This window comes from Clarias gariepinus, chromosome 6 (genome assembly GCF_024256425.1).
Source record: "Clarias gariepinus isolate MV-2021 ecotype Netherlands chromosome 6, CGAR_prim_01v2, whole genome shotgun sequence".
Lineage (NCBI taxonomy): Eukaryota > Metazoa > Chordata > Actinopteri > Siluriformes > Clariidae > Clarias > Clarias gariepinus.
The window spans coordinates 34,816,273-34,843,303 of record NC_071105.1 but is presented as its reverse complement, the minus strand read 5'-3'; the positions used below and the strand labels follow the sequence as shown (position 1 = coordinate 34,843,303).

General features: G+C 35.8%; 3 protein-coding genes across 4 annotated transcripts; 2 read left to right on the top strand and 1 right to left on the bottom strand.

Annotated features, from left to right (window-relative positions):
- Nucleotides 1-8,599: 8,599 nt before the first annotated feature.
- kynu (kynureninase) lies at nt 8,600-17,834 on the bottom strand. Of its 2 annotated transcripts, none has more exons than XM_053498924.1 (14): nt 17,765-17,834; nt 15,465-15,640; nt 15,062-15,182; nt 14,782-14,864; nt 14,364-14,425; nt 14,194-14,265; nt 13,701-13,775; nt 12,873-13,019; nt 12,559-12,657; nt 11,193-11,266; nt 11,045-11,097; nt 10,735-10,820; nt 10,033-10,263; nt 8,600-9,133 (listed from the first exon to the last, which is right to left on the bottom strand). In XM_053498924.1, the coding sequence occupies exons 2-14, from the start codon at nt 15,631-15,633 to the stop codon at nt 9,008-9,010; spliced, it is 1,398 nt and encodes a 465-aa protein (XP_053354899.1). In that variant the 5' UTR covers nt 15,634-15,640; nt 17,765-17,834; the 3' UTR covers nt 8,600-9,007. The 2 variants fall into 2 exon arrangements, with proteins under 2 accessions (XP_053354899.1, XP_053354900.1); XM_053498925.1 differs by lacking the exon at nt 17,765-17,834 and adding an exon at nt 17,546-17,571.
- Nucleotides 17,835-19,068: 1,234 nt separating this feature from the next.
- LOC128527086 (congerin-2-like) lies at nt 19,069-22,219 on the top strand. The gene is made up of 4 exons (XM_053499373.1): nt 19,069-19,173; nt 20,028-20,107; nt 21,051-21,219; nt 21,930-22,219. Exons 1-4 carry the CDS (start codon nt 19,171-19,173, stop codon nt 22,074-22,076), a joined length of 399 nt encoding a protein of 132 aa, XP_053355348.1. The 5' UTR covers nt 19,069-19,170; the 3' UTR covers nt 22,077-22,219.
- A 1,450-nt stretch (nt 22,220-23,669) lies between these two features.
- Nucleotides 23,670-26,736, top strand: LOC128526957 (beta-galactoside-binding lectin-like). The gene is made up of 4 exons (XM_053499190.1): nt 23,670-23,699; nt 25,138-25,217; nt 25,506-25,674; nt 26,478-26,736. Exons 1-4 carry the CDS (start codon nt 23,697-23,699, stop codon nt 26,622-26,624), a joined length of 399 nt encoding a protein of 132 aa, XP_053355165.1. The 5' UTR covers nt 23,670-23,696; the 3' UTR covers nt 26,625-26,736.
- Nucleotides 26,737-27,031: the final 295 nt, after the last annotated feature.

The window sequence follows — 27,031 nt, the reverse complement described above, 5'->3', positions numbered from 1 at the left end:
ATACTGTATGAGTGTTGCAGCAGGGCAATGACCTCAAACACACATCAGTGCTGGTTTTGTAATTAATAAAGCAGGTTATAAACAAAGCATTTAATTGAACAGTACCAATTCTAACAAGAAGACTGGACAAATATCCAACCAGAATTCTGACCAAACTATAAACATCTAAAGGCACTTGCTAAGAGATGTCCAACCTGTTAATTTCAAAAAACTCAAAGAAATCGAAACTTCTGCACCAAAGAAAACCTTGCTGTTTTCTTTTATTAAAAATTATTTTATCAGAGAATATAAACCATTCAAAAAAAAGTTTTCAAGCCCAATATTGCCATAAACATTCATTTATTCTCATGATAAGGCTTTTATGACACTGTTTTACCTTTCAGAAAGGGTTTCAAGGTAGAAGTTCTTTTTTTACAGAATAAGACCCAAAAGGCAAAGGACCACTTTAAGAGTTTAGTGCATTATAAAGAAACACAAAATTGTTGACATTTTTGCAGATTTATTAAAAAAGAAAAAACTGATATCACATGGTTTTACAGTAAGTATTCAGACCCTTTGCTCAGTATTTAGTAGAAGCCCCCTTCAATATAATACAGCCATGAGTCTTTTTGGGAAAGATGCAACACATTTTTCACACCTGGATTTGGGGATCCTCTGCCATTCCTCCTTGCAGATCCTCTCCAGTTCTGTCAGGTTGGATGGTAAACGTTGGTGGACGGCCATTTTTAGGTCTTTCCAGAGATGCTCAACTGGGTTTAAGTCAGGGCTCTGGCTGGGCCATTCAAGAACAGTCACAGAGTTGTGAAGGCACTCCTTTATTATTTTAGCTGTGTGCTTAGGTTCATTGTCTTGTTGGAAGGTTAACCTTCGGCCCAGTCTGAGGTCCTAAGCACTGGAGAAGCACTAACATGCTTGAAAAGATTTTAGTCCAGGATATCCCTGTACTTGGCCGCATACATCTTTCCCCCAATTGCAACCAGTTGCCCTGTCCCTACAGCTGAAAAACACCCCCACAGCATGATGCTGCCACCACCATGCTTCACTGTTGGGACTCTATTTGACAGGTGATGAGCAGTGCCTGGTTTTCTCCACACATATGGCTTAGAATTAAGGCCAAAAAGTTCTATCTTGGTCTCATTAGACCAGAGAATTTTATTTTTCACCATCTTGGAGTCCTTCAGGTGTTTTTTAATGTGTCTTGCACTGAGGAAAGGCTTCCGTCGAGCTACTCTGCCACTTAGCCCCGACTGGTGGAGGGCTGCAGTGATAGGAGAAAGTTGTAGAAAGTCAACAATCTCCTGACTGCATCTCAATCACAGTGATCTTTGGGTTCTTTTTTTAACTCTCTTACCCAGACTCTTCTCCCTCGATAGCTCAGTTTGGCCAGACAGCCAGCTCTAGGAAGGGTTCTGGTCGTCCCAAACGTCTTTTATTTAGGGATTATGGAGGCCACTGTGCTTTTAGGAAACTTAAGTACAGCAGAATTTTTTTGTAACCTTGGCCAGATCTGTGCCTTGCCACAATTCTGTCTCTGAGCTCTTCAGGCAGTTCCTTTAACCTCATGATTCTTATTTGCTCTGACATGCAATGTGAGCTGTAAGGTCTTATATAGACAGGTGAGTGGCTTTCCTAATAAAGTCCAACCAGTATAATCAAACACAGCTGGACTCAAATGAAGGCGTAGAACCATCTCAAGGATGATCAGAAGGATGGACAGCACCTGAGTTAAATATACTGTATGAGTGTCACAGCAAAAAGTCTGAATATTCAGGACCATGTGATATTTTAGTTTTTCTTTTTTAATAAATCTTCAAAAATGTCAACAATTTTGTGTTTTCCTGTCAATATGGGGTGCTGTGTGTACATTAATGAGGAAAAAAATGAACTTAAATGATTTTAGCAAATAGCTGCAATATAACAAAGAGTGAATATTTAAGGGGGTCTGAATAATTTCTGTACCCACTGTATGTGTAAAATTTGTAGAAGTCGAACAGACAATTTAAATTTTTGCTCAGATAGAACATTATCTGATTTTCCCAATGAGGACAAATTTGATTTCACATGTAGGCTATGTGTTTTTACTTTTCACTATTCCACATTCAGTACAATTTCAGTAGAAATCTATGATCCCATGAACCCATGATGAACGTTATGAGTGTTTGTGGGTTTTATAAAGCAGCTTGTTTATTGTGTGTATGTGATCAGTGATACTCAATCCTATTAATTCATATCTTTAGGGTACTTGTTTGTAAGCCTTAAATTGTCTTACAAAGACAAAATTTGAGCTCAAAAATGTGTAAAGAAGGCAAGTCAAGGAAGTGATAACACCAGGCCATGTTCATGTGACAAGGTTTCACAGCTGAATGAAAGGTTACATGAAAAAGCACTAATAATACTAAAGACAATTAAAAAAAGGGAATATTGTATTCTGTATTATTAGAATATTAGCACATATAGTATTATTTTATTTGAATTTTATTTGCATTCATTTGATTTTTGAAATCCAGTAAAAGTTTTGCATGCAAATTCAAATAATTGTAATAAATAAATGAATGTAAAAAAACAAACATATGAATTCTAATATTTACAACAGTAACAGAAGTTGTCTTTTTCTTTAATTAATTTTAAATACACAGTTCTTCATATTTTTTTAGCCATCTTGAATGTTTTTTATTCAAAATACAGGAAGCAAAAAAATTGGGGAGGCAAAAAATAAGTTGCATGAATAAAAGATTTGGTAAATGCATAAATAGACTGCATGAAAGATCGATATTTCTATAATAAAAAGAAATCTAAAAAGGGAATTCTTTAAAAATTGCATAATTTTGAATTCTTATATTAAGCAAGACAAATAAACTCATATACATTATATCATTAACAATGCAAAGACAAGCAAAATCGAAAATACAAAATCTGTAATATGAAAGATCAGTCCGGCACCAGAAAGACTTTTTTTTTTATTGTATTTTTGTGCAAATTTTAAATGCCATGAAGACAAACTTTAGAAGAGATTTTAAATCTAGATCTGTTTTTCAGTTTTTCCACAGTGCTGTCCTGCCCTCTACTGTCCTGCATGTGCAGATGATCTTCTGTCCTCTTGTACATGTGAGTGTGTGTGCGCGTGCCAGTGTGTATGGGTGTGTGTCTCGGATGTGCGCATGTGTGGCCCTGTCAGTCGGCTTGTCTCCGGTGTGAACTCAAGGTCAGGGTTGGGTTTATTTCCAGCGTGTCTGCTTTTTGATCCGTGTTGCAGGATGACAACGCAACACTCGGCACAGCCAGCTGGATTACAGGAACGCACACAGATACACACACACATGCACACACACACACACACACACACACACACACACACACTTAAAAACATATCAGGATGGAGGAAATCAATCTAGTTTGACAGTCACTTCAAGACAGACGGACCTGAGTCTGCACCGGCTGTCAATTTTCACTTTCTCACTCACTCACACAGACATACACACTATATATATATATATATATATATATATATATATATATATATATATATGCTGAACTTGAGAAAATCTGTGGCAACAATATAATAATCCTTACATTTTTTCATGAGTATGTATATACTGTATATTTAGGAAACTGTATAAGTTGAGGAACATGTCAACAAACCCCAAAGCCCCTTTCCTGCCTCTTCTATGTGTTTCCTTCTGATTCTTTATAAACTGTCTGGTCTCTTCCAAGTGATTCCTTCTGGTGCTCTCCTGGCTCTCTGCCCTCTCACTTTCGTCTCCCATCAGTGGTTCTCTACAGACCTTTTAGCATCTCCTCTGTTTTTTCTAGTTGTGGTTCTGTAATGCACTGTGGACTCTCTATTGTCTGCTTAGTGGTTCTCTTTATCCTGTCTGGTCTTCCTTCTGTGATTAACTTTGATCTTAAAATGAACATGTGGCGCGCTATAAACTGTGGTGTCTCTATTCTGTGGTTCTCTCTGGACTCTCAGGTTTTCCATCTTTTTTCTCAGTGCTTCTCTCTTTCTTCTTAATGACTTTTTGTGAACTCTCAAGTGTTACTGTATCTCCTCACTGGTTCTTCCTGGACTCTTCCTTGGGGTTCCATATGAACTCTCTATCCTTCCTTCTGTCATTCTCTCTGGTCTCCCTCCTCTTTGATGCTTTATTTTCGATGAGCTTTTTATTTTCTGGTCTTTACTCAGTGGCAGTTGCAGGATCTGGTATCTCCTCTGTGCTCCTTCAGAAAAGAAAGTTCCTGAAGGAGCATGGGTTCTTTTCCATGATGTCCCCTGGTGTCTTCTTCCAGGTTCTTGATGAACTGAACTTTCCTTTATTTTATCTGTTGTTGTCTTTAGACACTCCAGACAGTCTTTCCTCTGTAGTTCTCTGGGGACTCTCTGGTCTCTCCTTTGTTGCTGGTCAACCAAGATCTCAGGGCTTTCATTAGCGGCCTTCTGCATCTGCTCAACTAAACAGCAATTGAACTCACTGTGCATTCTTTGCTTTGTACAGGTCAATAATCTGCTCCACAATCATTAACTGCTGATGAATGGGCTTTCTTCTCTATCCCTCCATCATTCTGTCTATCCATCTTTTTCACTCTATCACTTTTCCTCCGTGGTTCCATATTTCCCTGTCAAATATCATTATCCTCTTTACTTATTCATCATTCTCTCTCTCTTTCTCTCTCTCTCTCTCTCTCTCTCTCTCTCTCTCTCTCTCACACACACACACACACACATTTTTCTTTGCTCATCTTTGTATCTTTCTCTGTCTATTACTTATTCTCTATTCTTTCCTAATGTTTCAATTTATACCTGTTTATTACTCTCCTTTCTCCTTCTGTCTTTCTTATTCAGTTTCTATCTCGCACACTCACCCATTTTCCCCTTTTTATATGCATTTTATCTTTCCTTTTTATTCTCTCTCCATCAGTCCATGCTTCAATGACCTACAAATCTACACATTTGTTTATCCCTCCATAACGTCTTTTCCCATTTTAACATTTATTTATCTCTATCATCTTTATTCTTTCTCAAATTCTCAAAATCACTGACCCCCCACCACCCCCGCCCCCCGCACACACAAAAATAAATAAATAAATAAATAAATAAATACACCCAGTGGCCAAATCCAGGACACTCTCTACACATACATGTCCTCCACACAATTAGCTAAAAAGCAACGTATGAAACATTAAACACGCTTTGTGCCACAGACAATCAAAACATTTCATTTGTTGTCAATTATTCATAACTTTGAAGGTTCTGAAGGGGTCGTTAATATGGAAATCAGCACAGATGCTAACAAGGTTAAAGGATCTGAATCGGGAAAAAAAGAGAGACGGTTGCAGCGCATTAAAAAGCTATTTCTTTTCTGCGGGACTTCTTTCGCTTTTATTTCCCTCTTTTTTCTTTTTATTTCTTCTCACTTTTCTGTCTCACAGCAACATTTTTCTCCTTTCTTCTTCTCTCTCTGTTGAAGCGTTTTAAGTGTTGAATTGAAATTGTTTAATAAATGCCTGAAAATGGCTCTTTCATCTCTTACGGCTTTTCGGGTGACAAAAGTTTTGAAGCCAGAGAAGGAACTTATTGTACGTTTAGGCAAAATTGATAAATGGGGCCTGAGAAAGAGAGGAGGATATAATGGGATGTGCCATTAAAGGAAAACAATCAACGGTGGGTGGCACGTTTGATTTACAACAGAGTTACTTCATTTTCTTACTAGTATTTCAAACTACAAAGTGTTTAGTTTATTGCACTGTACAACAAAGTAACATACCAATAATCATATTATAAAGGGGGATAAACAATCTGGAGTGCACAATATAGTCAGATTAACACCACAACCAGGTTAATGAAATAACATAGATTATCAATTATATACAGTAAAACCGGTGACAGAATCATGGACACCCAAAACTCACCTACTGTATGTCTGGGTGGATGAAGGCTAGGTCTAATCCCTAGAATAGAAAAGCCAATGTAGCACAAAGTGCTGGCTATAATAGAAAGTTATACTGTATAAAGTTACTGTAGATCTCAACCCGACTGAGCATCCATGGAACGCACCATTCAAACAAATCCGACCCATCCAATCCCACCCCACAACCCACAGCAACCAAAGGATCCTCCACTAGATTTTCAGTACCAGACACCACAGCGCACCCCCAGAGGTCCTGTAGAGTCATGCCCCGAAGGAACAGAGCTGCAAGCTTATGGTTGATTGGTGTATATGAACATTTTGCTCCACACCAACATCTGCAGAAACAAGTATACATATGGTGTATTCATATGTTCCACATCCACGGTTATGAGGCCCAAGACAGGATTACAACATGCAAAGTGCTTTGACATCATGTGACACAACATTGCACAAGACATCATTAGGGTGATGCATATACATAATGATCTGAGTTTCGACATAGGATTCCACAGTTCAATGGCTTCATTTACATTTATTCATTTGGCAGTTGATTTAATCAGAATTGACTTAAAATCTGAAACATTTATGGCATTTAGCCCGATGCACATATAAAAGGCATCCTCAGTGCCAGGCTTGGAGAAATTGGTGCCTTAAGACAGGTGAGGTATCCGGCATAAAACCTGTGCAAATTACTTCCCAAGCATCATAAGAAAGGGATAATCCCAGTACTGTGCACAATATTTTAAACAACCCTTATATCTTCATATTCATATACAATTAATACATTAAATTATGTAATAATCTCCTACTTTCTCAGATGTTATTAAGATGTTTCTGCTACTTATGTTCTGTAAAGGCTTGATAACGGCTCTACAATGAGGTGCTGTTTGTTAATTGATGATTTTTGAGGCTGGTAACTCTAAATGAACTTCTCCCCTGCAGCAGAGGTAGGTTTCATCATGGTTTTTGCAAATGTATAAAACTGTATAAAGGTACTGATAAAAACCACTCAGTTTTGTGTTGACAGTTGACCATTGTTGTTGTTGTTCTTGTTGTTGTTATTCCATGATTTTGAAATCTCAAGTATAGTTCTTGAATGTAGATCCAAGATTTCAAAAAATTGGAAAGTGTCTTCAAACTTTTGACTGGTACTGTGTACTGTATATAAAATTGATTGATTGAATCCATTAATAACACCATTTAACGACATTAAGAACTGCAATCTATCTTCCTATCCCCTTTAATAAATGCCCAAAGATAAATAACATAAAATAAAATAAACGAACATAATTGTAAACAAGGCCAAATCCCATCTCTGATGAATTTTAAGCAAATGATGTATCTGCGTGCCCCTCCTCTGCTTTATAAATGTAAATTTCCCTCCCCAGCTGAGGCACGAGATCCTCATTACTTCTAAAGAAGGTTAATCCATTTAGCTTTTGCATATTGATATGCCAATTATATCTAATTGTAGAGAAGGCATCAGTCAAGGTAATAGTGCATAAAACGGAGGGCTGCATTAAGAGCAGGGCATCGTGGGTAATGGCGGCGGTGTTAATTGGGGGAGAGGAACTTGGGGCAGTGAGGTGTGCAGTACCAGCAGCGACACATCAGTCATCGGCGCTACCCACAATACTGTTTTCCGCCCCCATGCCGGGACGCCCACGAGTGTGTCCAAAAAATGATAGCAGAAATAAGCGATGGTGTGTAAAAGAAGGTAAATCATGTGTCATGTGACTTCATGCAACGAGTTGATAGCTTACCTCTGCATATCAATAGCTCATTTGCAACGAGCAGGCCATTTTATAGGCATAATTATGCGTCATTTACATAGGGATTATATTTATTTTCCTTAGGTTGGTGACTAAGTATTCATGGCTGTTGGAGTCGAAAATATAGAATGGTGTCGTTTGGTATTCAGTATAATCCCATTACATGGCGTTCATAATTCGAATGTGACATTTGCTTGATTTTAATTAAACGTTGACAACTTCTACACGTAAAGGATTATTTTTAACCCATGTGTTGTCTTCAGGGTCGAAAATGACCCGTGACTACTGTATGTTTAACAGCAGAGAAAACCCCTAAATGATTTTTTTTTTTACTAGAAATTTAATAACTTTTCCTAGAGTGAGCCCAACATTAAAACAAAAGTCAAGCATAACTTTTACAGAAATTGTTCACATTTGTAAAACATTGACCTGCAGTCGTGCATAGGGCTGCTAATCAAAGCGGGTGTTTAATCTACTTTAATCACTTTGTAATATTTGTCCTAGGGAATCTATAGTTTCCTTTTTTTTAAATCTGTTTTTGTTTCCTTTTTATTATCTATTAAATAGATAAAAAAAACAAAAAAAAAACAGAAAAGGGTATGCAGGAAGATATTTTGATAATGTTTTAAAAAATTCATGTTGTTCAGAAAGGACCTTGGTAATAAAAGAAGTCATGCACAGCATTTTTTTAAAGAGGGTAAAGTGTAAAGAGAGTATGTTATTTTAAGCCAGTATTTTTAAGCTGTTTGTGATATTTAAGGCCCACTGCAGCCTGTCAGGCTTAGTGAAACTGTAGTAAAAAAAAAAAAAAATCCTTCCTGCAAACCTCATCCCCATTGCATTGTGAGTTTCCAGTCCAGAAATAAATCTAACCAGAAACCTGGAATCAAGAGAAATAAGCCTCATAGCTAACCATCAATATAACAAATCAGTAGTTTTAATGTATTCTTTTAATCTACAATGTTAAGGTATTTCTCTTTGGTGTGTAAGAACATCTGAAATACTTGCTCTGGGGCTCAAGTGCCTTGGAACTGGCACCATACTGATTACAGTTTGTCAGATTTGATCTGTACACCATACTGAATGACCTAAAGTGAACCATACTGTATCTTAAGGTCACATGAGAATACAGCAAATCATAATCATGGTTTTAGGTGTAAGATTATTCCGCCCAACAAAAACTGCTAAATACTAATCAGTCAGTCACTATCAATCCCGTCAATCTTCTGTCCATCAGTCAATCTACAGTAGCACAAACTTAAAGCCACTCTTATTACTTTATTTTTCAACTTTAAAAAAAATCCCTTTAATGCATCAAGTGGTCAGAGATCAACTATGTTGTTTGCTGGCTTCCAAAGCTGCTCCAAGCACCAGGATGAAGCGATGTACATCAGTGAAGGAGTTGTAGAGAGGAACAGGAGCCACACGCAGTACGTCTGGTTCCCTCATGTCACACTGCAGGACAGGTATACAGTACATCAATTAGGTACACATATATTGTATTTTTAGTATACTGTATACAGTACATACAGTATGTCGATACACTGATCAGCCATGATATTAAAACACAAAACATTATGTCTGGTATTGTGCAGGTTTCTCTTTTCCTGTGACTGTGGGGCATCTGGGGTGTGCTGAGGTGTCTTTTACCAGGAATTTATCAGCAGATCCCTTAAATGCTGTGAATGGCATGGATGAATTAGACTATTTTGTTCAGGGTATCCCATGGACGCTCAATTGGATTGAATTGGATTGAGATTTAAAGAGTTTGATGGCTGGGTCAGCAGTCTTAGACTGTTTGCTTGCTGGCCGCGTGCATGGCAGTCTCTTGTACACTGAGGGCTCTGGTGCCTCTCTATCGTGACCTGCATTGATTTATTTAAAAAAAGGTTTTCATTTTTTGGCAATTTTTGGGTTGGCTGGCCTTTGGTCCCCCCCCCAGTCATGGTTGAGCCTTGGGTGCCCATGATCCTATCACCAGTTTACTGCTATATAATTTACAATCAATGTAAATGTGTTGATGTTATGTGGTTTTAATATTATGGCTGATGAAATTGAGTGCAAAACACATTTGAACTTGATCACAATCCATCTTATAAAAGTTGTTTCAACATGATCTTGAAAAGAACTTGAATATCCTGCCCTGATCGCAACCCTAGTAAACAATTTTGGAATAAACCCAAATGCAGACTAAATAAATCCCCAAAACCAGGCTCTAAAATCTAATGGAAAGCCTTTTCAGAAATTCTGAGGTTATTATTACAGTAAACAAATAGGATGTCTAAATAAAGTGCATGTGCATTTATTGTGCTATGGTCAGGTGTCTACGGCCATACGGTGTATACACCACTCACTGCGACTCCTCTCTTCTCCAGCTCTTGAAAGACAGCTCTGACGGGAACAGAGAAGGAGAGTGAGAGCTGGCAGCCTCTCTCCTCCGGGTTCCCAGGTGTTATGATACGGACGTGAGGTTTCCGTGGCTCTGACTTGTCCTCGCTGTAGTAGTGCTTCAGGAGGTGTTCCAGGTAACCAGTCAGCAGGATGGATTTCTTCCTCAGATCCCTCATGGTGGTCTTGTTAAAGATCTGATTTAGAAAAGCAGTAGTAGTACTACATTAAATGGGTGTTAGTAGGTTAATTGGGAGCTGTAGTCCATGGCAGCCATGTTTGCAGGACACATTATGTTATGGATGATGTCATGTGCATGACATGACACTTATCATTACTAATTACAGCATTATATAATGAATTGTAAACCTGTATTCCATCCATGCATCCATCAAGAAACCCCTGTAGTCCAACCAGGTACCGTGGAGGCCAGTGGTGGTCATATCAACATTCACACACTCATTCACACACTACAGGCAACTTGGGAACACCTAATCTTCATGTCTTTAAACTGTGGGAGGAAATCCGAGTACCCAGTGGAAACCACCAAGCATGGGGAAAACATGCAAACTCCATACACACAGACCCCGAGGCGGGATTCGAATTTGGACCCTGGAGGTGCGAGGTGACAGGGCTAACAAACCTGTATTAAATGTGTATCATCTCACCTCAAGACTAGCCTGTAGAGGACAAACCAGTAAAATGGGTTGATTTGCAAGTCGGAATCCACTAACACCAGGCTGAAGGTTCATCACTGCGGAAACATGACATGACCAAGCAGTCACTTGAGCCACACTCAATGATCTCATTAGGTAGTTACCTTTTCAACCACCAGGAGGAAGCAAAGTGCTAACAGAGAATGTGTATGTATTGTAATGGTTTCGAGTTTTAACACTTATTATTTAATGTAGAGCACAGAGCTTTGAAAGCTTTGAAAGTAACTCATTAATTTTCTGAGTGCAACTGGCAAAAGAATACCATTGGTCATCTGAAATCTTGTGTCCAACTTGTGTCCCCACCAACCGAGCAGCCTAAAAGAGATAAAGCATTGAGAGAGAGAAAGAGAGAGAGATACATGACTAGACTTTTTTTTTGTTTTTTTGCAGACCTGGTATTTGATACTCACGCAGGTTTGACTGTGTACATATGATTCTCATGTATGTATGCTCCTGCCAAACCACCTGCTCCGGAGTTCATATACTGAGAACAACACGAGAAATGAACATGTCATATCTTCTGTAACATAGACAAGATGAAACACTTATTATTAAGTTATTATATAACTGTACAGTACATATATGCAGTCCTGTGCAAATGTCCTAGACACCCTGTGTTTTCAGTACTTTTTTAAATAGATTTTCTTTGTGTAATTTTATGACTTTATTATTGAGCCTGAAGCCACAGTGGTGTAGGGGTTAGCACTGTCGCCTTGCACCTTTAGGCTCCGGGTTTGATTCCCGGCCAGGCTTGATTCCAGTCTCTGTGTGCATGGAGTTTGCATGTTCTCCCCGTGCTTGGTGGGTTTCCTCCCACAGACCATAGACATGTAGGTTAGGTGGATTGTCCTTCCCAAATTGCCTGTAGTGTGTGAATGTTTGTGTGAGTGTATAGGTATGTGTGTGTGTCCTGCAATGGATAGGCACCCTGTCCAGGGTGTACCCTGCTCCTGGGATAGGCTCTAGGCCCCCCACAACCCTGTATTCAGGATAAAGTGGTATAGATGACAAGTGAGAAAGAAAAAAATTTACATAAGCGACAACTTTTTTAGACAAAAAAACAACATTGAAGCTGCTGGGTTTTGCATAAAAAAAGCAGGTACAACAGTCAAAATCCTCAAAAGAACTGTGTGTGGTTCTGCATAAGGCTACTTAAAACTTAATAGCTAACAAATTGCACAACTTGAAATTGACTCTGAACCGTCCTCAAAGCATTGCCACACCAAATAATAAAATTGTTTCATTAATTACTGTTTACTGGGCTTTATATATGTTTTTAAATTATTATTATTATTATTTTTTATAATTTTTATTATTATTATTATTATTATTATTATTATTATTATTATTATTATTCTCTACATTATTATTATTATTATTATTATTATTATTATTATTATTATGCTTTAGCATGTGCCTACGTTTTTTGCACAGTAGTGGATATTACTGGCAAAAAGCTAAGGCATACAAGAAATAAACCAATTTAGAAAATAACCAACCTTTAAACTTTACTTAATTAAACTTTAAAAAATTAAAGTTTAATTAATTAAATAAAAATAAAAATGTAATTAAAGTTTAAAAAATTAAACTTTAGTTTCCTTTAAACAACATTACCTGATGTATTTTAACCCCTTACACACTGTAAGTAGCAGTGTATGCAATGGGTATTATCTTAAACATGATTACTGTCAATTATAATTATTATTGTAACATAAAAAAAAAAACACAAAAATTAAACACATTTAAATCTTTAGAAAAACATGAATCTAAACTTACTTTGTAGGTGCACCAGCAGGCGAAGTCGACTCCCCAGTCATGCAGTCGCAGCTCTGCATTACCCACTGCATGTGCACAGTCGAACCCTACATAGCAGCCCTAAACAGACACGTTAGGCTGTTAAATTAGTTAGAATTCCAAAAGTTTGAAGAAAGTGCTTTCTGGTTACTCGGTAACAGAGAAAATCAAGCTGAGGAAGTGACTGTAACAGCTGCCATACCAGGAACTGATAACAGGAACTAACTGGGTTAATGGATGTTTAACAACATAAGATGTTGTACAGCATGCCCCATTGTGTAAGACTGTGATCTAACCTGGGCCTGGCCTGCTTTAGTGATAACCTCCATATCGAACAGTTGGCCCGTGTAGTACTGGACTCCACCAAGCATCACCACAGCAACGGATTCTCCCTCTCGCTTGATTGTAGACACGATGTCCTCCGTCCTCAGGGTGTCCTCACCCTTTTTTTGTTAAATGATTAGATTAAGGTATTATGAATGACTTATTGTTATGAATTTTGATGAATTAGTTTCCTTAAACCCACAAGGTTGTTCATGACCAAACTTATTTTATTATAATTATATATAGTCTGAATATATATATATATATATATATATAAATTTTTTTTTTAAAAAGAAGAATATCCTTCTTTTATCGATTTTAAAATTTCATGTTCTTGTCCAAAATATAATAAAAAAGAAAGACAAAACATACAGTATTATTATTGCTTTGATAATATTATTATTATTACAATAATAATAATCATCATCATCATCATCATGAGCTGTACCTGTTATAATTTGCTGCTGACTTACTATAAAATCACAATCAAAGCATTTTGCTATAATAATAATAATAATAATAATAATAATAATAATAATAACCTCTCAATCAACCTATTATTAAAACTCAATTGCAGATTTACAGTACATACAAACACATCTGCTGCCTGATTTATGAATTTTGACAAAACTGTGTAAGGTTTGCAAAATTACACAAAATTCACACTGAATTACCCTAAACCTATTTAATATAATATTATGGCGTTTATGCTATTTAACTTAGTTGTGACTCAAAACTGCTCTCATTTTGCACTCGAGCCCCTTTTCATGTCTAGAAAAAGATTTTTAAAAAAGTGTTACCACTCTGGGTTTGAGAAGGACCATGCTCTCACTAGGGTCAAATCCCCTTAGGCGTATCTGAGATTCCACAGCATACTATATAACACACATGTAAATAAAATAAATAAATAATTACATGCAATATACTGTATTTAGATTACAGTATATTATAGCTTGACATCATCATTTAACTAAAACAAAATATTTAATAAGTACAGCTTATTAAAATTTGTTTACAACAATTTAAATGTCTACATATATTCAGATTTTTCCCTTAATTTTCCTATTTTTAAAAAAACTGGATATATGTTTTTTTTTTTTTTTATCAGTGGTTTAAAAATATATTTAGTAAATTGTAAAAAATAAATAAATAAATAAATAAATAAAAAAAAGTGTAATGAGGCCACTCTCTAAACTTTAGTATATAATTACAAGGTAAGGGGAGGATAATGTGTAACTTTGATTTCTAACCAGGACAGTGTGTACAACAACAAGTGCTTGTGCAAGTGCTCACATGGTCAGAAGGGAAGGCCTTTTCCTCCAGAATGATTTTGTGCCGTTTTGCAGTGGGCTTGTAAAATGCAAGCTGTTAGGGACAATAAAATTCTTAATAAATCTAAATGTTATGGTGTGCCTTTCAGAGATTAGAGCTATACTAGAACATGGTCTATACAGTATGTTTACCATCAGGAGGTGCAGATTGACAGTCAAGCCATTCATTAAGGCCACTTCTTCTGGTTTAGCACCTTATTATATTACATGCACAGACACACACACACACACACACACACACACAATAATTTTTGTAGGATAACAAAAATTGATTCCACAGTATAACATATGGCTATGATAAAAAGTATGTAATCATAACAGACTTCTGTTGTATGAGAAGAATAAAACACTCCTTGACATGCTGTTACAAGAAAACAATCTTCTTCAGGGTTGTGACTGTGACTCTTTGCAACCCCCTGTTGTTGATTATTTTCCCTATAACAGCATGCCACCAAATGGTCCATTACGATTTACGATTCACGATTCTCTAAAGAGCGACTCACAATCAGATGACAGAAAGTTTTTATAAAACCATCAGCCCTTTAATTACCCACAACTTTTGCCATGAGAGCCTCCAGGTTGTTCTCAGCCCAGGCCCAAGGGCGAGACCCCATCACATGTCCATGGGCTCCTCTATGAACAAGCATTCGAGTTTTTGTTAAATAGCGTCTCATATTAACACTATGGCTGATTAAACAAGGTTACAAACAAAACTAACTTCTATGGATATTTCATGCAAATTTCCATTCATGTTCTAATGTAAATTCATATTATTTTAAGCATTAATGATTTAAGAAAAAAAAGTATTCTTAATTAGATACACAGCTTACATTTTGGCCCATTTCTCCAACTCCTCATCAATGAACTTTTTGGTATTTTTGGGTTGTAGTCCTAAAGAGTTGCCTACTAAGTAAATGCAATCTTCTGAGCCATCAACAAGTGTCAGGTCAGCTGTAAAGAACAAGACTTATTGGGCTACTATTATGTGCAACATTATTCGACATTTTAGTCTAAAAGTACTAATTGCACTACTGGTCACCACTGGAATGGTACAGTACCCTCAAAAGGGGGTTATCTTTTAAACTAAATAGTTTTGAGGGCGTTTAGGCAGGGGATATTACACAACTACAAAACCCTAATATAATGTTTTTTAAAATAAAAGACGAATACATTAGAAAACACTCCAGTGACAACAATTGCTGATGGCATTATTCATTTTCTTGGGAAATTTACATTGAGGAAGATCGGACACTTTCGGAACCAGGAATTCTTGACGCAAAACCCGCAGATTGTCATGTTGGTCCAAGTATTCAGCCACGTCACGCGAGGTAGTGCTGCAGCCCAGTTGCTTGGACACCCTCTCAATAACTTCCTGTGGGGAGCCTGCTGCCGAAGCATCCATGGATAACCTACAGACAGCAATTAACTTTTTTTCATTTTCTTTTCTTTACCCTCCAAAAGAACATATTTGGATACTGCAACATAAAAAAAATAAAATTTAATATTTCCCTGCTTAAAACAAAATATTTTAACATAAAAAAGGCAACATCGTACTATAAAGGGTAGAATTTTATCCATAAACATCGAGAAGTACAGTGCTGTGCAAAAGTCTGTTCCTATAATTTCTACATATTTTGCTTCCAAACAGCCAGACTTTCTTATAATATATAATGTAGGCTCTCCTGCGGGTTTCTTAAAGGACTGTTTCGGCTTTTATTTTTGGCAGGTTTTATTTTCACGCCTGTACATGAGCAGTTTTAGCGGAATGCTTTTTGTTTTTTAAGCCACTCAGTGACCTATGAATCATTCCAACATAAAAAAACAACAACATCCAGGCATGAACCAGTAAGAAAAGGTGCCCAGGCCGGTGATCAGTACACTGGTGATGTTGAACGCTGAGTGGTTGGAACAGACGAGAGGGAAAATGAGGTCGCCGATGAGTTTTATGCATAAACAACCAATTTGTAAATTGTACCTTTAGGCATTTTGCAGCCTGGTTGAATTACAATACAACCTTGCCTTAGATTAACATGGACCTTTTTTGTTATTTCTTATGCCATTTAAAGTAGATTAAAATATCTTTTGACTTTCCAGTAAATGTGGGTCTTTTTATTTCTGATAAAAAAATGACAGGAGCACTAGCTGGTTCAAAATTGCACAAAGCACCCAACATGGTGCTCCAGCACTAGTGCACAACAATGCTGCCAGTGGGTGTGTCTGTTTTTTTTTTTTCATTTTAATTTATTATCCAGGCCTCTTTTCATAAGGAGTACATTTACATTTAGGCATTTGGCAGACGCCCTTATCCAGTACGACTTACATTTTTATCTTATTATAAATCCGAGCAGTTGGGGGTTAAGGGCTTTGCTCAAGGGCCCAAGAGGTACAACTTGGTGGTCGTGGGATTTGAACCTGAGACCTTCTAAACCGTAATTCAATGGGTTTATGGAACAGTTAAGGCAAAAAATAAAATGCAAATTCTTTTTGTTAGCAAAAGAGCAAATCATCTCCAACCAGTAACCTAACTTTAAGCCATCTTTCCTGAGCCATCAAAAACAAGACCTGAGTCATTAAAACAAGTGCCTGGAAAGTATCAATAAAGGTTTGGTTAATAAAACAGCAGAAGCAACAACAAAAACACTTGCTCGTTGTCTATACCCCTTTATCCTGTATACAGGGTCACAGGAGACCTGGAGTCTATCCCAGGAGACTTAGGGCACAAGTCCAGGTATACATTGACATTTAAGCATTTGGCAGACGCCTTTATCCAGGAAGACTTTTTTTAATCAATTTTTTTACATCAGAAACATAACAGTGCAAATCATTAAGAGACTATTGTCAAAGTGAAATATGGTGGTGGTAGCATAATGTTGTGAGAAAATGTTTAGGGAACAAAGGACTTTTTAGAGAATAAGCAATTCTGTCAGGATTTCGGTGTGCTAAATTTCTGAGCCTTATTGTATGTCAAAAAGCTTGCTGTAATTGGAGCAAAAGTTGAAAACCGAAAACATTTTCAGCAACTCCAGACACTGTCATGTTCTAATTCACCTGCTTAGTGATTACACAGACCTGGATTTCTGGTTACATCTACAATCCTGGTACAAAATAACGCTCAGTTTATTTTCTCATTGTGACGTAAACACTCGAAGCAAACAAGTCGTTACCAAGCCTTATTATTGTTATTTTCTACCTACAGTAATTGTCTAGTCCATGTTTTTTGTTCATTGTCTGAGTGCTGCCTGTTTCTTTACAATGGTCTGGTCTTACTTTTTGAATTTATTTGAAAAATTGAACAAAAAAATTGAACTGTTTACCTGCAGTTGTGTCTGTATTTGCCACCTGACAAATGCATAGCATTGTTAACGTGTCACACACACACACACGTGTGTGTATGTGTGTGTGTGTGTGTGCATGCCATGGCACATTACTGTATTTTAAAATTATATAAATATTATCTTAAAAATTTGAATAAGTTTTGTCTAAAATGCCAATACCCCCACCCAGCCTGTACTCTCACAAGCTCTTACACTCACCTTAATGGAGAAAACTTTAAAACTTGTTCTCGATCAGTTCGCAAGCTGCAAAGACTGGATGGTGTGCTTCTGATTGTTCAGAAACCTTTCACCCTTCGGTAAATATTATAAGAGACAGGCTAATGATTTACAATCAGGTCACCTATGTAGCTAAAGTTTTAACTTGATTTCTACCTAAAGCCTTTTTAGTTTTCATAATAATAATAATAATAATAATAATAATAATAATAATACAGTACAGTAATACAGTAATGGAGGACACTGTACCAGACAAACTTACTGACATAACAACTTTATCACTTTAATATGGTGATTATATTTTACATGATTTTACAGGCACTTACAGTAAATACTACTACTGCTACTACTACTACTACAAATAATAATAATAATAATAATAATAATAATGAGTTCTAATTCCAAACAATTACCCAGTAAACGGAAAATGTAATTGTTTATATAATTAATTATACAACATTTAGTTCCGACCCTGTAATCTGATTGGACGAGAGACATTCCATGGCCATACATCATAACAGCTCTTGGACATATAACTATATGCACGGCTACAACATTTGTACAACTGCATAATAGTGGCAATTTCAAAGTGGTGGAAAGTTTGAGGCTGATACAGGATACATTCCCAGTAAAATCTTTACTGAGTTTTTTAAACAGGCAAACATTCCAAACCCAAACAGGCAGGCAGGAGGTCGGGCACGGCACAAACAGAACATCAGAGGGCAGCCTAAGTGTCAAAGCCTCACAGCTAAGAAGATTTACTTTGCAGAGTCTAAGCTATAGGACAGGTGGGTGTGATTATAATTTGTGGAGCGTGATTAGTAGTACAGTATCCATCACAAGTCACAAAATGAACTGGATTCAGATCTCAATATGCTGTAAATACCTGAGTTTCAAGCATTTAATACTTGCCTGAGCCATTAAAAACAAGCCTGGTTGGGAGTTGTGCTGGGAGTTGTAGTCCGCTGTGAATTCTGGGAATTGTAGTTTAAGATTCAGGAAACAATTTGATGCCAAGAAATTAGCTAAGAATGTAAAGGACATATAATTCAATTAATATCATTAATACTGTCATGGCCTGTGTGTGTGTGTGTGTGTGTGTGTGTGTGTGTGTGTGTGTGTGTGTGCTTGGAATGTCTTTTTTTTTCCCTAAATCTCTGATTGTTCAAACTGTTCCTTTGTTGTAAATCATATACACTGACATCAAAGGTTATTCATTAGATATATGATTTATGATTTGTTTGTAGTCAAACACATACACACGCTACAGTCTGACTCTCCTATTACTGCGATTGGTCTGTGAATGAGCTGATCACACCCTGGGTTTCATTTTTAAGGGAAGGTTTCAACGTGCAAACGTTCTGAATCTCCAACACATTACGGTCACGATGGTGAGTAACACACCTTACTATCCTGTTACTCTACTGTCGTATCGAACAAGTTCTAATATAAATATACTGGTGAAGTTTAGTGTGTCAGGTTAAAATATGAATGCTATTTATGAATAGAATTCAATATTAGAATTCAAATTTAGTTCTTGATATATGAATTCTTTATTCGTGTTTGTTATCTTTAAAATGTATATTTTTGAACAAGCTATATTAATTTTAGGAAAAATTATATAAAATTTAAATTTGAAGAATGTGAATAAACACAACACCTTCAACCTCTTCTCTCTAATTTACTAGAATGTTAACACACAATAGCATTTGCCCTACTTTTTCACATGTTAGGATTCTGTGTTCTAATAGAAATGTTTTTTAATTCTTGAAATTAAATTTTTGGAAATCGCTTATGTCAGAATTTTTTTTTTCCCTAACTAACCCAGTACAGCAATTCTGGGAGTGCCTAGATGTTATATGTGTAGAATGTGTAAAATGCTTTAAAATGACGTTTGGTCAATATTTGCACATCTTCACCTATGGAACCTAATGTAACTTTTTTTTAATATTTTGCCAATAATTAACATTAGGCTTTTGGACATGGCACATTAAAGGTAATTACCAAAGTTGAATGGAGTCCATTTATGTGCACGTATTAACATGTAACTCATCATTTTAACTGTTATTTTGGAAATAAGTTATTGTTGTTTTTTTTTTATTTAGTCTATTTAACTTCCAGATTATAACAATACACAATGTGAAAAAGGTCAAGAAGCTAAGAGGTATGCATAAGAGGTATCCTTGTAGATTCCTCTGATGTGCAGATACAGTATCAACATAATATAATACACAATTCTCTGCAGGGGTTCACTGTTGAAGATGTGGAGTTTACCGCTGGCCAAGACCTGACCATTGTTGGCAAGGTGAACTCTGGCTGCGATGCGTAAGTTTTAGCAACTTCGACAAGTCGAAAACAAAACGCATATCATGCAGTCGAAGTTGTAAGATGTCCTTAGTTTAAACTTTCTTAACATGGGATACCTTTAAGGTGATGTGTATAGCAATAAACGGCAATAAAATCAAACTGCAGAAACTGTAAAGTGGAAACTACTATAGCAATAACGTTTACACTTTAGCATAGATTAGTTGTAGGCTGTAAGATAAACCTTTACATTTATTTGTCCCACAGTGGGGAAATATTACAACCTAGATAAAGAATTAAAGCTTTTAACCAGCAAGCAGGTATAACAATATAATCTGTTTTATTCAATTGTACCAGGTAGTTAATTTGGTTTTTGAATTTGGGGATCTTAAACTGAGCTCTTAAACAGTTATATCTAAACAGCCTATAATTTCTTATACTACCTGCCCAAATCCTTCCTTCCTGGAATGTGTACAGTATAATCAGTGTTGTTCAGTGGCTGGTTACAGATTAAGCATTTTAGGGCAGTGTGTTGAGGCCCTTGAGCAGGTCACCAGGTTGCCGCTGTTGGGCTCTTGAGCAAGGCCCTTAACCCTGTCTGCTATAATGGCTGCCCCTGCGCTCTGACCCCAGCCTACTGACAAAGAAGCTTGGATATGCAAAGAATAAATAATTTCACTGACGCACATGTGATGAATAAGACTGAACTTAGCAGAACTTAAAAATGACTGGGATATGGCTACAGCTGTGTATCTAACGTTTAAAAACTCTTTAGAAAGAAGTGGGCAAATTTAGGAATTTTTCAGAATTAAGATTATATTAGTTTATGAGTATGAATCTGAAGCACAAAGCTGGAGATTTAGCAGCTGCTAATTTTTATCCATACTATTTATGTTTATGTATTAGTTCTAATTCTGATCCAGATAAGCTCTGATGTTTATCGCTTCTGTCTGTCTGTCCTCAGCTTCTCCATCAATATCGGCCATGACAGGGACTCCGTGGCCTTGCACCTCAATCCTCGTTTTAAATTCAACAGGGACCGCAACGTCATCGTGTGTAACTCAAACCGCAGTGGATGGGGAAAGGAGCAGAAAGAGAAACACTTTCCATTCCAACGTGACCAGACCTTCAAGGTGACATCTTTATGTGTATTATTTTTTTTTTCTTTTTGAAATTCCTCTTTTTTGATTTTCACAATATACTTAAATGTGTAGTGGACTGTATGGTTTGGTTAAGACTCTGTGATGGCTAAAAGGGGTTCTTGAGTTTTTAGAAGATGCTTGAGTTGCTTGAGTTATTGAATTAGTTATTTAATACCTGTATTTAAAGGGGGTATAATTCTTTATTAAATAACATAGGCCATTCAGATTGCACATTTTGGTAGAAGAATTCTTCTTCCACATAAATGCAGTAGATGATTGCCCAGATGGAAGGTCTCTAAATTGTATCTTTCAGATCTGATCTAATCTATAACCAGGAGAACACCCCATACTGTAAGCAGTGTTTATAGGTATACTGGTGTTTGTGTAAGGCTTTGTAAGAAATAAAAAAAAAGATACATATGTATGTACTGTAGAGTGTCAATTCTTGCGATTTTATCTGCTAACTTAGCTTTTTGTGCATCAATGATTAACCACACTGCTTTCCTATATTGTATAGCCCTGTTGGAAAGACACCATGGCCATTCTGTATTTAACCTTTGGCCTTTACAGAACACACAAAGCCTGCTGATTGAGTCGATAGGTTTTATGACACCCTGGCTCAGATTAATCATTTTAACTCCGCAATCAATTCATTTTATCTAGCATACATTTTACACTTGTCTCTCTTTCTTCTGTAACAGGTGGTGATTAACTTCAACAATGAGCATTTTCATATCACACTCCAGGACGGCAAACTGATAAGCTTTCCAAACCGTTTCGGAGACGACAGCTTTAAATTGCTCTACGTGGATGGTGATGTCACGATAAGCAACATCAAGATGAAGTGACATGCTCCACAACACTCAGATCACTCTCATACTACACAGAATATACATGTGTACACTATTACATGTTGTCTGACTGTGTATGGAGTAATTGTTTTGTAAAGCTTTGTAGAGCTTGGAAATAAACATCACTTATTAAAAAATTTTCCCATTTTTGAGTCCTTCATGCTAAATTCAAATCAGATTGAATAAAGTAATAAAGAGTAATAAATGTTTAGATGTGCTGTTGTGATTAAATGATACTTATCTTGGGAAAAAAAAAATAATAATATAACTTGACTAAGTGGACAGTCCCTGACTTTATAACATTATTTATTGAAAATTAATATATAATGGATTATTTTTATAAATTATGCTTGTTTTTATTAACATTCCTATTTGTCACAATTTTTATTTACTAGATAGAAAATAAAGGATTTACTATCAATTTACAGTATGATCAGCTGCTATTTTCCCCCAGAATTGTTTGCAGTATTTCAACTCGAACAGTAGATGGAGACAAGTTACCTATACATTTACATTTCTGACTCAGAGGTTTAAGCTTATTGGTCCTAGACACTGAGCACAATGCTCAAGCAAGGTATTGAATAAAAAAATATTTAAAAAAATAAAATAAATAATAATAATAATAATAATAATAATAATAATCCCTGGGGCATTTTTCTAATTTGAAAAAAAATATTATTTTTATTTTATTTTATTTTTCATTATTTTTTTATTTCATTTCACTGTTTTGAAACAACTTCCCAGTTGTAACCTTTTTAGAATTTTTGTTTACACCGTCAGACATTAAAATATGTACTTTAATTGTATTTATTTTCTCGAAAACACAGGTTTTGTCTATTAATCAAGTTTTTTTTTTTGTAACTGTCATATAATAATTTCAAAATTCGATGCAGCATCTTTTAATATAATTTAATTAGGATAAAACCCAGCTTCCTCTAAGTTATTAAGTAAAATCCATTCTTGTCTTTTACTGTACAGGAAAGTAGTAATCCTATAAATAAAAATCTTCCTTAATGTTAGGAAATGTAATATTTCATTTGAAATACATTATCATGTATCCAAAAATTCCTACCTGATGGTGTTGACAGACAACTAACGGTGTTGACATTTTATATACTGTATAAAAGAGAAATTTAGTTTTTTTGTTTGGGCAGCAGGTGCTGTGGGGGGGGGGGGGGGGGGGGGGATTGTGATGTTTGCACAGGAAGTCACATTATTAGTGATAATTAACATTTATGTCATTCTGTCACAGGTGTACCTATCTAAATGTAATGGTAGGCAGCGTCAGCATCTACTTTTACATAATATTTTATTGTAGCATTCTAATGCACAGATATCTTTAGTTTTGCTCATATTCATATTACTTGTGTTCAATGTGAAAACATAAGAAAACTCCAGAAATAGGAATCAGATCCCATTCATCACAGGGCACAATAATACGTTACCCATTAGGGCTACAGACTGTAAAAAAAATAGTGATTGGTTCTTAACCTCTCCCCATATTCCAATTGGATGAAAGATGGTTAGGTCACACCTCTAGGTTTGTCACAGCATTATAAAGGATAGTTACAAGTTCGCAAAGGTCTCTGTTGGAACCCTTACTACTTCAGCGGCAAGATGGTGAGTACATACTGCAGACCTCATAGCAGCTTATCTTATCAGTGTAATTCAATGCCTATGAAATATAATAGAAACAAAGTTCACTAAATTTTTATCATTACAATCAAATATGTGCAGGAAAACACACAATTTGTATATTATATTATATTATATTATATTATATTATATTATATTATATTATATTATATTATATTATATTATATTATATTGTTATGTTATGTTTATTATATTATATTATATTATATTATATTATATTACATTATATTATATTATATTATATTATATTATATTATATTATATTATATTATATTATATTATATTATATTATAATGGCACTAGTGGCTCAGTGGTAGGTGTTTTGCCAGCCATGCGAAAGGCCCGGGTTCGATACCCAGCCAGTGCCCAAACCCTAGCCATGGGTAAAGTGCCAGGCTCAAGCCCGGATAAAATGGGAGGGTTGCGTCAGAAAGGGCATCTGGCATAAAACCTGTGCCAAGATTGTATGTGCGGACAGTAAGTTCCATATCATGATATGAGATGATATCATATAAATCGGTTGCACAATGGTATTCAAAGGGTTCAGTTCCCACCTCAGGCCCTCCGTGACCCTGTACACAAGATAAAGGGTATAGACAATGAGTGAATGAGTGAATATTACATTTATTGTAAATTCATATTTTAAATATCAATTTACCAATTATTTATTATTAACAACTAGTTATTATTGTACTATTAACCCAAAATCTAAAACATTATAAAAATATGGATTTTTATTATATAAAGCAGATATGGTCTGAATTAGTGAAATAATTGAGGATTTGAAATAAGTCTAAGGTGTGGTTTACCAAAAAGGGGGGGAAAACTATATATTAAATAAGCTTACTGATAAAAATAATAATAAAGAAACAAATAATAATAATAAAAATAATAATAATAATAATAATAATAATAATAATAATAATAATATCTTCTTGCCAAATTTGAGTTCCTGAGATGTTTATGGATCAAATATTTGTATTTTTTCTTTTTTTTCTTTTTGTAATATTAGTATTCACCTACACAATGGATTTGTGATATTAGAGTAAAACATTATCCAGTCAGTGTTTAAACAGCACGTCTTCCTGGTCTCTGTAAATGTCACCTGGCCCAATGAAGTAATTTGTGTTGATCATTAACAATGGGCTTGGCAGGATACAGATAGCCCAGTCACCTGTCACATAGTTGACACCATATCTCACACTCAATAAACCATTCCAGAAACTTCTACTATCAGGATGTGCTTTAGCACACACCTGTAACAACATCCTGATCCTTGATCAGTTCCCTATTTGTCCATGTTATTATATCATTTGCATGATCAATTGTGCTGGATTAAACATGAACTGCTTCTTTATGACGTGAGATCTTACATTCTGCATTTTAATGCCTATCTGCCCAGGTGTTCACTGTTAAGGACATGACCTTCAAGGCTGGTCAGGAGCTGACCATCTCCGGCAAACCCAAATCTGGATGTAATTTGTAAGTGCACCAAGCAACTGGAAAGTACCAATAATTAGGATATTAATTTATCAACTTATTTCTGAATCAGTTATTCTATCTAACTATCTATCTATCTACAGTATCTATCTATCTATCTATCTATCTATCTATCTATCTATCTATCTATCTATCTATCTATCTATCTATCTCATGTTCATTGTCCAACACGATTGTCGGTGCTCTAAAGTGTTTAACACAATAAAGGCGCATTTAATGATCTAAAACAATATTGCTGATAAAGAGCACACACCTTTTATCTCTGTGCAGATTCTCCATCAATATCGGTCATGACGCTGAAAACATCGCACTCCACTTCAACCCACGCTTTAGCCACCGGAATGACACAAATGTCATTGTGTGTAACTCACTCCGTGGAGCCTGGGGCGAGGAGGTGAAGGAGCACAGCTTTCCCTTCTCCCAGGGCGAGTCCTTCAAGGTGGATATAAGCATTTAAAACACACACACACACACACACTGAATATATTACTGTATCTATATATTATCATTATGTAATTATGCCAAATAAGAAAAACAGCACAATCTAACTGTAGTAACTACTGTAGATGTACACTTTATCAACATTAGTCATTTTACTGTGTATCATTATTTGATGTTCTCAGTGAGATTATACTGCTTTTCTTATCTGGGGATTCACAATGGCTATCTGTCATCTAGCAAGACCTTTGCATCAACTGAATTTTATAACCACTTCTCTTTTTTCTTATACTCAAAATGATATTTATGACATGAAATAGATCATAAAACCAGGTTTGTTGCGCTCTATAGAGAAAATTAGTAGGGGTCCGTTCATAAATAATTGAAAAGTTTCCCTTTAATGCACATAAAGATATCTACAGTATAAGTGAAAACTAACTGCATTAATTGCATGCAATATTGCATATCAGTTAGTTTAAATACCAGAAGTAAAGGTAGCTTTAAATTCTTACTAGTACTTTTCCTACTACCAAGTTAAGGAGAATAAACCATGGAGGTTGTGGACAGTCCTGAGAGACATAAAGATGCATTTAGGATTCAGGACAGTGTACATTTGAGCTGGCATGGGTGCTTCAGAATGTCCAACATGTCAGTGGTTTATTAAAAAAAAATAATACACTTGTTTGAGGTATATTTTGTTTAGATAATTGTTTAAATAAATATTTTTCATATAGTCATATTTTTCATAATGTGTCATACTTGAAAACTGTTTCTTGATATTTTTGTCTGTTTCTGTCTCTCTAGGTGATGTTTTCTTTCAACAATGACCAATTCTATATCAAACTCCCCAACGGCACAATGATGAGCTTCCCCAACCGTTTTGGCGATGACAGCTTCAAGCACATTGACGTTCAAGGTGATGTCAAGGTTGAGAGCATCAAGATCAAATAAGGTGGTCTACCGCGACATCGCTCATGGAAGAATGTTCAAGCAAATCAAATGAGCCAGAACACCATAAAATGTCTCCGTCTGTAAGTTGAGGGTCACTCAGAAGGCTTGTATGATGCATGATCCAGTTAAATGGAACTGAAAATAATGTGTGTAAAAGGAAGATGGTTAATAAACTAATACCAAAAAAATGTCTCACTATTTTCATATAAGATCATACACATTTTATTTTTGGAAAATGGCACTAAAATACGGTTCTTTTAAGTGGCATTATTTTGTGTATTAGTTAACATGAACAAATCAATATAAAAAAAACCTTAAACAGTATAAATAGTATTAAAATACATCTACTTATCCATCCATTTATCCATCCATCCATCCATTATCTTTACTGCTTACCTTGTGTAAGA

Bases quoted from the DNA above. Each gene is read 5' to 3' on its own strand.
- kynu (XM_053498924.1), bottom strand. From the start codon at position 15,633: ATGGATGCTTCGGCAGCAGGCTCCCCACAGGAAGTTATTGAGAGGGTG. The intron at 14,426-14,781 runs GTAATTAAAGGG...TAATATAATAAG, and splicing joins TCTCATGGCAAAAGTTGTGG to GTGCTAAACCAGAAGAAGTG. The intron at 10,821-11,044 runs GTATTCTTTTGC...ATGTTTCCGCAG, and splicing joins AAGATTTCAGATGACCAATG to TGATGAACCTTCAGCCTGGT.
- LOC128526957 (XM_053499190.1), top strand. The intron at 25,218-25,505 runs GTAAGTGCACCA...ATCTCTGTGCAG, and splicing joins CCCAAATCTGGATGTAATTT to ATTCTCCATCAATATCGGTC. The intron at 25,675-26,477 runs GTGGATATAAGC...CTGTCTCTCTAG, and splicing joins CCCAGGGCGAGTCCTTCAAG to GTGATGTTTTCTTTCAACAA.
- LOC128527086 (XM_053499373.1), top strand. The intron at 20,108-21,050 runs GTAAGTTTTAGC...GTCTGTCCTCAG, and splicing joins GTGAACTCTGGCTGCGATGC to CTTCTCCATCAATATCGGCC. The intron at 21,220-21,929 runs GTGACATCTTTA...CTTCTGTAACAG, and splicing joins AACGTGACCAGACCTTCAAG to GTGGTGATTAACTTCAACAA.